General features: G+C 38.9%; 1 protein-coding gene across 1 annotated transcript in view; it reads left to right on the forward strand.

The window, feature by feature from the left end:
• The window catches only part of LOC373178 (kinesin heavy chain), a gene marked incomplete at its 5' end in the record, with an annotated part of 52,194 nt that overhangs the window by 19,137 nt on the left and 21,157 nt on the right, over window positions 1-11,900 (forward strand). Inside the window, 8 exon segments of the mRNA NM_214463.1 lie at window positions 2,524-2,572; window positions 5,857-6,000; window positions 6,857-6,981; window positions 8,070-8,174; window positions 9,015-9,163; window positions 9,615-9,763; window positions 10,964-11,118; window positions 11,671-11,844. Coding sequence (NP_999628.1) covers window positions 2,524-2,572; window positions 5,857-6,000; window positions 6,857-6,981; window positions 8,070-8,174; window positions 9,015-9,163; window positions 9,615-9,763; window positions 10,964-11,118; window positions 11,671-11,844 — 1,050 coding nt within the window.

Consider the following 11,900-nt stretch of genomic DNA (forward strand, 5'->3'; position numbering starts at 1 on the left):
GTTTAAACACGTCTGAAACACGTTTAAACACGAATAACCTTTCACACACAAAATGTCAAGCTCTCTAGATACGAACTTTGTATCCGCAGCCTGCTTTTTGGGGCGTATGGATCGCGACTTCGTATCTATCCCAACATCGTTTTCACTACATACACCCTTCTCCTTCCCTTTTCAATTATGATCACATTCAAAGATTGTTGTCTTCAAATGATACTGATGGATAAAAGAATTGTGTCATACCACACACAATTCCCTTCCTCTTTTAAAACTTTCCAGTCAAGAGCTAAATCACTCCCAAGCTAAATCACTCCCAAGCTAAATCACTCCCTTGTATTTTATTCCGTCGTTGCTGCTACAGATGTGTTTGTAGTTGCCCTTCCCTTGACAATCGCCCTTCCCTTCTACATACATGTACATGTACACCCTTCTCCTCCCTACTCTGAATATGGTCTTATCTAAAGATTGTTGTCTTCAAATGATACTGATGAATAAAAGATTTGTGTCGTACCAGACACAATTCCCTTTCTCTTTTAAAACTTTCCAGTCCAGAGCTAAATCACTCCCTTGTATTTTATTCCTTCGCTGAGCACTACAGATGTGTTTGTAGTTGCCCTTCCGTTGACACTCTCTCTCCTTCCTCGTACATACACCCTCTCTCTTTCCTAGTGTAACCATTTCCTCCCATGCACATGTAATGAGGTAATATGAAGAGGACATCCCTCTTCCGTGGAAATGCACCTGCCACAGTATGCATGTCAATATGGCTGCCCTGACAGTCGGGCTGTCACTGAGGTTCAATGTCACTCCTTGACTACATGTGTAGGATCAGGTTTTGTCTTAAATTTCATTTTGTTGTTTGGCTCAATACATTTTTAATCAGAGCCACCCCCCCTCCCCCCTCCCCCTCCCCCCTCCCCCCTCCCCCTCCCCCTCCCCCCTCCCCCCTCCCCCCTCCCCCCTCCCCCTCCCCCCTCCCCCCTCACCTGCACAAAAACAAAAGAAGACATGACTTTTCATCAATTATGATGGGGGGAAAACTGCCAATTTGAAGACAAAATTAAAGTTTTGTATTAAAACAATCTGTGTGATGAATGGGCTTGTATATTCAGTTTAATACAAAATGCAAGTAGGTTGGGGGGAGGGGGGAGGGGGGGGGGGGAGGGGGGGGGGAGATGAGAATAAAGTTTTTTTTTTTTAATGTGGTGCACCCTTTATATAATACTGTAAAAACAGACAACCCTCTTCCTTTCTTTTTTCATCCTACCTGCGCACTCGTCCAATCTTTAAAATAATATTAAACACTCATTGTTTAGTTTGAATGTCAAAATATGCTCATACAGTGCAACTACACTGTCTGTATACTTTTTAAATATTCATGCTTGTTTTATTAGGGGGTTTGTAATTTGCTCAGGGTCTTCATACCACAAATCCAATTTACATTTTTTTTTTTATTACATTACCATATAGATTGATTTTGCCATAACGTATCAGAAATTCGAAAACAAGGGCATGGAGTAAGAGATCACAGGAGAATGAATTTTGTTTGTCAATGTCAACTCATCAATTACTTATATATACATATTTATTTATTTAATTTCTCAAGTGCAGTTGTCCAGACAGCCTTTAAACCTCTGTCTGAAGTGATAATGACAAATGAGTAATGATCCAAAGCTGTTATTACAATGTACTTGTAAAGTCCCAGGATATGTAATACTCTTTAAAATTAAACAGTATGAGGGAAAGTTAAAAGACCTTGAAAAAGGGAAATGGTGCATTGTTTTATGGCACCCAATGACAAACCACAGAATGAGTTTTCACACGAAAGTTCATTGTTTTTATTGTAGTATTAGTTATACTATAGACTGCCAGGGGGATGACAGAGAATATTGTGATGGCGAACTGCCATACATACATGTAGATTAAAGTGTACCACTGTACAACTTGATTGAATTTCAGTTCGTGAATATGAATGTAAATGTAATAAAGTAATGGATTTAAATTGTTTCTCACTTATTTTTTCTATATCTTCCCCTTTCCTTTTTGTCTTGTTCTTTATGATGTCTCCATTCTCCCTGTCTCTCTCCCCTCTGCCTTTCTTACCTATTTATTTCTGTTTCTGTCTTTACCCTGTTTTTTTCTCTCCGGCTCCCTCACCATCTCTCTCCTTTGCCACTCTTCTTTTCCATCTTTCTCTCTTTATTTGGTCTATTTCTTCTCATCTATCACCCTCCCCCTCCTTCCCCTCCCCCCTCTCTCTCTCTTTCTCTTTCTCTTTCTCTTTCTCTTTCTCTTTCTCTTTCTCTTTCTCTTCCTCTACCCCCTCTCTCTCTTTCTCTACCCACTCTCTCCTCCCCATCTCTCTCTCTCTCTCTCTCTCTCTCTTCCTCTATCCCCCTCTCTCTTCCTCTATCCCCCTCTCTCCCCTTCTCTCTGTCTCTGTTTCTCTATTCCTCACTCTCCCCCCTCTCTCTCTCTCTCTCTTTCTCTCTTTCTCTCTTCTCTCTCTCTTCCACTGACCTACAGGTTTCCTACTTTGAGATCTACATGGACAGAATTCGAGATCTATTAGATGGTGAGTCATACATGCTCGTGAATAATCAATTCTAGAACAATATGAGATTTATGCAGAACAGCTCCGGGCTGTTCACCTTGTAGTCTGTTCAGAGCCAGAAGGGTGTTTAAATATGTGTTAAAATATACATATATGAGTTTACATCACTCTCCTTCCAAACAGATGTTATATTGAGAAGTTTTTACATACGGTTCATACTATTAAAGGTAATACAAAGTTTTGGTATGGGGTCATGAATTTGGTTAAAATGAACATATTGGAAGCATATATGCGATCCTACAATATTCAGTGATCGTTGTCGCGGTTAAAATCAAGTCTAAAGTTATGAAATTGTAAATAATAAACCCTTTATGTTGTATAGCTCCCTCTCAAGGTTAAGATATTAATTAAGCTATAAAACAATGTTTGTTGACTAAAATCGACCAATTAGCTATTCCCGTTTGGAAATTACATATCACAACTACATATTCTGTGATTTTCAGGGTCGCAGCTACCATTGTACAGCCGTAAGCGCTATTTGAAATTTATCAAAATTTACCGGGAGCACCGGTAAATTTTTATATTTATTTTTTCTCGAAAGCAGAAGTGTTTTAGGGGCTACATTTTCTAGTGCTTATAATACATCCACATGGGCATCCAAACATATAAAACTTGTAGAGAATCACTATCCACCCAATATTGAAAATTTCCCAAGACTTTGTATTACCTTTAAAGGTTCAACTCGGACCCCGTTCCAAAAAAATTAGTGTGTAGCCCTGATGAATAAATGAGAGCTGAGGTGATATCATACTGATGAAGTACATTTATGTGTCATTCCACAAAATACCATGTACATAATGCACATGTAATGTACCTTGCTCATGCAACGAAAGTTACATCACTATTGAATTATGGGGGTCGAACATGGATGAATTACAATGCAGTCCCGATTATAACTGCAAATCAAAGTTCAAACACACGACTTGTAGACCGATTCTATGTGGTTGGATGGAGATGATAACAACTGCAAATACACGGACATGTAGTATTGAAGTGTACTTGGGAAAAAATGATGGGACTTGAATTTGAGAGTAATGTTCAAGTTCAAAGGGCAGACTCTTCTACAAACATGTAGTGATCTACATGTACATGTATGAGTCATGTGACCTTGATGTTAAACTTTTGTCTTTTTTTCATGATGCAATGTATGCCTATTCTGCAATTCTTGTGAAATATCTGTGTTTGCAATGGATTAAATCGTAGAAAAGTTATAAATTAAGAACTGTGTTGGAGTTGGTATTGTGAGTATCTAAATGCTAGGGATATGAGTTAAAATGGGTAAATCATGCACAGAGTTAACATGCTTCTGGCTCTAAAGAAACAATCTCATCTTTTGTTGAGAGCTACATTTGTAGAGAGCTACATTTGTCGAAGTGCATTAAATCGTGAGCATGTAATTGCACTGACTCCAACCAGACAATCTTATAATTTATTGAAAACCAGAAGAGCATTAAATCATTTAATTTAATAACTCTTTAATGCACTTCTGGATCCAACCAGACAATCATATCTTTTTATTGAGAGTCAAAGGAGCTTTCAGCATACAATATGAAGCTTCCTTTATGGCATGGTGTTTCTATGATTGGGGGTAAAGAGATATGTTGAGTTATGGATGTGGTTATTTAAAGTGATAGATAAAGAGATGAAGCAGACGGGGTGACATTTAAAAGGCGCTCTCTAGGCACAAATTATGTGGATGGCATGGTTCTTAGGATAGAGAGGAAAATATAGAGAGGTTGGAGATATAAATGTGTGTATGAGGGAGAGAGAGAAAGAGAGGGTGGGGCGGATAGAGGTAGAGAGAGGGAGGGGATGGATGGAGGTAGATAGAGGAAGGGTGGAGGTAGAGAGAGAGGTAGAGAGAGAAGGAGAGATGGGGGGGGGGAGAGAAAGAGAGAGAGAGAGGGAAGGGGGATGGAGGTAGAGAGAGGGAGGGTGGAGGTAGGAGAGAGAGGTAGAGAGAAAGGGGGAGAGAAAGAAAGAGAGAAAGAGAGAGAGAAGGGGGATGGAGGTAGAGAGAGGGGGAGGGTGAGGGGGAGAGGGGGAGAGGGGGAGGGGTGGAGGAGAACTGGAGAAAGGGAGGGGAAGGATGAGTGAGAGAATAGAATAGGGTCCATAAGGAGTAACATCGGGAGGAGTTAAATGTTTGGATGAGAAATGGGGTGGGGGGGGGGGGGTCAGGGAGAGGGGGTAGATCTTTCATTACATGAAAAATACATTAGAGAGGCATTCATTCTCCCCCTCAAAATATTTACCCCAACATTCTAAGGGCAATGTAATATTTTCAACAAACGGAACGTATCACTTTAAAGTGTTTTTCTTGTCTCATAATGCTGTTGATGCACACCATCAATGATTAATGACATGGCTGAAAAACCAGATGTTTCTGTAAGACATTACTGCTTACGAGACAAGTACATGTACAAATGGTTAGGTAAAGGCGGTGAGGGAGGGAGAGAGAAAGAGTGATACTGGCATATAAACAGAGGAAGGGGGGAGAGAGAGAGAGGGGGGGGGGGGAAGAGAATGTTCTAGTAACTCCTCGGTTAGAGTAAACCTAGGAGAGAAAATAGGAGAGAGAGAGATAAAGAGAGACAGAAAGAAAAGAAAGATGTCACAAATTCCAAGTAACAGCTGTTTGTCAATTATTCAGTAAGTTAGTAATTTTGAAAATCTCTGTTCTAATTTAGGGTTACCAACACAGATTTGTTTTGACTATTTACAAAAAAAGGGAGGGGGGGGCAGATAATGTATGACAGAATGATAATATTGCTATCCACCTTTACATTATTGCACACATCTATCCCATAGAACTCTCAACATGCCTACAAGGTTCTTCTATGACCCTTGCTTTACCCCAGTTGCCCTAAAGTGCTGAAAGCATTCAAAGAATAATTTCCACCATGTTTTACTGCATCTGGGTTTTTTGAGGCAAATGTAGATCAGTGTCTATTATCTTGCAAGACGATTGGATTGCCAAGGGATTCGCTCCCTGTAAGTTGTGTGTAATAGTCAGGTGATTTATCCACTAGACCTCAACTGCTCAAAAAGAGAAGCATGTACAATAGTGGTAATTTCCTTCTCTTTCTCTATTATTTCTAAGATAATTATATTTATTATGTTGACTTTGTATATACTGTGAATTTCTGATTTTTAAGACTAAATAAGTAATAAATATTAATTAAAAAAATAAATAATCATGCATATTTTGTTTGTTGTTTATTTATTTATTTTTCTTCTTTTAGTATCGAAAACCAACCTGTCTGTCCATGAGGATAAGAACCGGGTTCCGTTCGTGAAGGGGGCAACGGAGAGGTTCGCTTCCAGCCCCGAAGAGGTCATGGACGTCATTGAAGAGGGCAAATCTAACAGACATATTGCAGTAACAAGTAAGTCAAGGGGGGTGTTTCACAAAACTTGTCATCGGAGACAAATGACAGTTTTTGTTTTAATATAAGCAACTGAAATCCTTGCTTCTGATTGGTTATCAGCAGATTTGTCACTGATTTTTGTCATTTGTCATTGAAAAAAGGCTCTGTGAAACAGGCCCCAGGGACAATGTATGATTCTTCTTTTTTAGCAAAATTAAGTAAGTAAAATGGATTAATTAGGAAGCTTCAAGTAAGAGTATCAGCTGCATGTTTTGCAAATAATGAAACAAGTTGTTTTTCTTCATTTTACAGAATTTTGCAGCCTCCCCCCCCCCCCAAAGTCCTGGGAGTTAAAGCAAAGCCTTTTTACATGTAAATGATTAATTCATGAAAATTAAAGTATGAAACGAGTTATGTAATAAAAATTATTTTCTTCATTCATGAAGTTACAGAATAAAGTAATTGTTTGGAAGGTTAAAAGGTTACCAAAGAGGATAATTGTTAGGTATTGGGAGGGGGGGGGGGTCTAGGATAGATGATGTGAGTGATAACTCGGGGCAGTCATCTGGAGATAACGCAAACAGTAGTTACAGAAGCATGAACCCTTATTCTTTATCATATGATTTAATATTTTCAGAAATAGTACTACTCAGACCTGTCTATAGCAACCACCCAAGGGAAACACAAAGAGTGGCCTTTGTAGGCAGCTTGTCTTTGTAGACAGGTTCCTTTAGTACATGATTCAATGAGAAACCATTTTCATGGGAAACAACAAATGTGGCCTTTGTAGACAGGTGGTCGCTAAAGAAGGTTTGACTGTAACAGTAGCACAAACAACTGGTTAATTTTGTTACATAATCTTACTCTTTTTCAGACATGAATGAACACAGCTCTCGCAGTCATAGCATCTTCCTCATCCAAGTCAAGCAGGAGAATATGGAGACCAAGAAGAAACTCAGTGGCAAGCTTTACCTTGTAGATTTAGCTGGTAGTGAGAAGGTAAGTCACATACTTAGTAACAGAATACACCAGTTTACGGTTACAACAGTGCGCATGCGCAGACATGGGCGCCATTTTAATTTACGAGTAAACAAAGCTGTTTACCCCACTGACCTCTAGAGGTCAATGGTTTACGCGTAAATTAATATAGCACCCATGCAAATATGATGTGAGCAGTGAAGCTACAATACATGCGCATCTGAAAACATTGATGACGCAATGTTTACGCGCATATTAAAATGGCGGCCTTAACCATAAACTAGTGTATTACCTGGGGGATGTTTCATAAAGCTGTGCGTAAAGTTACGAATGACTTTACCAATGATTTGAATATGAAGAACCAAATAGGATTCCCCAAAGTTTTTCCTGACATTTTAACAAAGTGTGACTGTATTTCCCATAATCTCAATTGAATTGTAGCCCAAAATACACTTTGCATTAAAATGTTTTGTTAATAATGATAAGGTTTGTCTACATCTGCATATTTTAACTTTAGCTTATGCAGTCAAAAGGATTTTAGAATCCCATTTAGCTCTTCATATTCCAGTCATTCGTAAATTCATGTGTAACTTTACCCACAGCTTTATGAAACACCCCCCCCCCCCCCCCTGCTTTCATGCCGTTTGTGCTGACAAAATAAAAAAAATTCTACTTGAACTGCTTGCTGTAAAAAAATCTTAAAAGTTTCCATAGCAGTTGACATTTGCAAACGTTTCATGCTGCGAAATAATTTAATGACATGGATTTTTTTGCAATTTGCTGAATTTTTTTGTGAAAATGACTGTCACACACAACATTTTCTTGTATAACAATCCTTTTGTGGAGACTTCCCAACAAAAAGCTGGTACCTATCTGTACAATGCCTCACAAATTAATGTAATTCTACATATTTGATATCCATAACATGAAATGAACAGAAGATAATTAAAATAAATTATTTTAGTTCATAATATTGTACAGAATGTCAATCAGAGTATGTATTAGATTGGCCGAGGCCAATCCCTAGTGAGATGGAGTTCGAAAAATATTTATATACACATCAAAGTAACAAATTAAATTGCTTGGTTTCTTTTTCATTCTCGCCACAGGTTAGCAAGACTGGAGCAGAAGGAACGGTTTTAGATGAAGCCAAAAATATCAACAAATCTCTGTCAGCACTGGGAAATGTTATATCAGCATTAGCAGATGGAAAGGTAAGTTTATAACCAGTTTCTTTTTTTCAGAAAAAGCTGGTGTATTTATGTATGTATACTTATACAGGTATATTAGTAGAGAGGGTATATTATTAGGTGGCGGGATAGCTCAGTCGGGAGAGCAGTGGTCTCGTAATCCGGTGGCCCAGGTTCGAAACCAAGTCGATGCGATAGTGCCCTTTGGTAAGGCATTAATCCTCATTACCAGGTCCCTCGGAGAGGACCTAAAGCCGTCGGCCATCTGGTTGCTTACTAACAAGCATTTATGCTTTCTTAGCAGTCGGGTAAAATAACCACCACCACAGACATGTTAGTAAAGAAGGCCTAGAGAATATTGCTTTGAAAGGAAAAATTATAGGAAGAAGGAGTAGGGAAGAAGAAAGATACTTTGGATAGACAGTCTGCAGAAATTGTTAGAAGAGAGAGGAGTGAAAGAACAGGGAGTGGTGCTAATAAAGAAGGCTAGGAGCCGAGGGTTGTGGAACAGCATGATTGCCAAAGTCATTTGATATGGCACTTACAGAGAGAGAGATATTAGAGTATCATTAAATTCATTTTCATTTATTTATGAATCTATGATTATTCTATGAATCTGTTTTTTTCAGAGAGTCCAGGGATTTAAACAAAAATCATTAACAAATGATCACAATTAAAAAAAACATATGAAAACAAACAAATCAAATCAGAAAAGAGGAAACGTAAAAGCATAAAGTAACATATATTTTGCGGCAGTCTACCGCATCATATCTGAACGAGCCTTTAGCGTGTTTGCTTGAAATCAGTTGTTTGTTGTATATACGTCTTTAACCTGAATCCGACTCTTTTTCTTGTCCCCCTCAGAAATCTCACATCCCGTACCGTGACAGTAAGATGACCCGTATCCTGCAGGAATCCCTTGGAGGTAACGCTAGGACCACCATCGTCATCTGCTGCTCTCCTTCCTCCTTCAACGAGTCAGAGTCAAAGTCCACCCTTATGTTTGGCCAGAGGTTAGTAACTGAAACAGAGAGTAAACAAAGGTCTCTCTCTCTCTGTAAGTGCCATATCGATTGACTTTGGCAATCATGCTGTTCCACAACCCTCGGTTCCTAGCCTTCTCTATTAGCACCACTCCCAGTTTTTTCACTCCTCTCTCTTCCAACAATTTCTGCGGACTGTCCATCCAAAGTATCTTTCCTCTTCCCCTACTCCTTCTTCCCACAATTTTCCATGTCAAAGCAAGATTCTCTAGGCTTCCTTTATGCTTTCTTTACAGAGGGTAATGGGTACAAATCACACAAACAATATTTTGCTGTGTTTGTTAGGGATTCCTTGTTAGTTGACTAAAATTATGAACTTCAAATATTTCACCGATGAAGAGATAATGCAGGTTTAGACACACTCTCTATATTCTAAGAAAACTGTTCTCATATATCATGTATGTGTCTTGTTCCATCTCAGAGCTAAGACCATCAAGAACACCGTAACAGTCAACATGGAGCTCACCGCTGAAGAGTGGAGGAACAGGTATGAGAAGGAGAAGGAGAAGAACGGAAGACTGAAGGCCCAGCTCCTGATCCTGGAGAATGAGCTCCAGAGATGGAGAGCAGGTAAGCTGGAGACAGCGTCATAATTAATTCAAGGGATCCGGTAACTTTGTCTCAGATTCTGAAACAAAATCCTGGATTTAGCTCATGCTACAATGATACCTTTAACCTTTAGGTCAGTCAGGAAACCCATAACTTTTACAAGCCGATCGCCTGTCTGATTATCAAGGTATTTATGATTGGAAATTGAAACCAAATTTTGCGTTTTCCTTACGGTTTTCATAACACTACAGTCTATTGGGGAAAAGGAGTATGGTAAATCGGGTCACTCAAAGATTTTTAATTTTTTGAGGCACTTCTTGATCATTTTGAAGCGCATTTTTTTTAGGGCTTCAATATTGCATCATATCACAGACACTGATAACATGAAGGGTCGTGCATCTCAGATTCATTCAAATATGCCAAACACTCCTTTAAAAAAAAAAAAACGCAAAATACAACCATTTTAATTCTTTAAGTGGGGATGCAAAATTTTTGTTTAGCTCCATGGAATAAAGGCCCCTAAGCATAGTCATTTCTTGCTATCGCAAATACCCCCAAATGCCCCGATGTTGACCTCTTGGACCGGTGTATACGGTGCATGCATGCAATTATTTCTAAACTACTTCAGAAGCATGTAATAATAATTACAATCTGGATTTATATAGCGCTTAATACAAAATACCGCTTCTATAAAGCGCTTTACAGATATTATTACCCTGGTCATGGGATTCATTCACACACAATATGCACCATCTCCACTCCCTGGGGAGTATTCCTACGGTATGGTCACCGTGAGGGCATATGGCAATTACTAACACAAAGGCTTTCGTCATCCTACCAGGTTCCCATATCTCTCCTGGGTATGGAGTGGCAAATGTAGACTAATGCCTTGCCAAAGGACATTAGTGTCATATTGTGTCATATAGTGTCAAATGGGGACATCATGTCATGATATTTTATGTATAATATTGTGTGTCATAATATTGTAATATTGTATGTATGTTTGAAATATGATACAGAAATCAATAAATCAAATCAAATCAAATCAAATCAATATTGTATATGCTTTACAAGAACCAAGAACCATCACAAAAGATTACAGAGAGTCCTTTTCAGGACTCCTCAATCCTCCCCCTCTCTCACATGGTGCACCCGCAAGCCTACTGAATAAGATTCAAATAGTTAAGTATTATCTTCCTTTCTTCTCATTGTCACTCTTAGGTGAGAGTGTACCGGTGAAGGAACAAGGAAACAAGAACGATGAGATCTTGAAAGAGATGATGAAGCCCAAGCAGATGACTGTCCACGTCTCGGAGGAAGAGAAGAACAAGTGGGAAGAAGAGAAAGTCAAACTCTACGAGCAGCTCGATGAGAAGGTAACAAAACTTGTACTGGTGTGAAGTACAATATATGAGTGACAGTGACAGTCACTAGTGATATAACATCATGTTGAGTACCTGGGACTGATGAAGAAAAAAAGATCGGAAGAAGAGATAATCAGACTCTTTGAGAAGGTAACAAAACTTGAACTGGTTTGAAATTTAAATATATTTCAGTGACAGTCACTAATGATATAACATCATGTTGAGTACCTGGGACTGATGAAGAAAAAAGATAGGAAGAAGGGATATTCACACTCTTCGAGAAGGTAACACAACTTTTACTGGTTTGAAATAGAAATATGTCAGTGACAGTCAGTAATGATATAACATCATGTTCAGTACCTGGGACTGATGAAAAGAAAAAAAAGATAGAAAAAAGAGATACTAGTAAAACTATTCTAGCAGCTTGATGAGAAGGTTACAAAATTAATCCTGACTGACTGAGAAACTGAAGCAATAAATGCTAGTGCATGAGGAGCTAATATCCCCCATGCTTAGAGACTATTCTCACTTTTAATATTCTTTTGATTTTATTCATACCACCAGGACAGCGAGATCGACAACCAATCCCGACTGACTGAGAAACTCAAGCAACAGATGCTGGAGCAGGAGGAGCTGCTCTCCTCCATGCAGAGAGACTATGAGCTCCTTCAGAGTCAGATGGGTCGTCTAGAGGCAGAGAATGCCGCCGCCAAGGAGGAGGCCAAGGAAGTTCTTCAGGTAAGTTCCCTCTTGAAGACGTACCAGGGGGGTGTTTCACAAAGATTCTAATTTGA

This window comes from Strongylocentrotus purpuratus, unplaced genomic scaffold (genome assembly GCF_000002235.5).
Source record: "Strongylocentrotus purpuratus isolate Spur 01 unplaced genomic scaffold, Spur_5.0 spur5_scaffold_19, whole genome shotgun sequence".
Taxonomy (NCBI): Eukaryota; Metazoa; Echinodermata; class Echinoidea; order Camarodonta; family Strongylocentrotidae; genus Strongylocentrotus; species Strongylocentrotus purpuratus.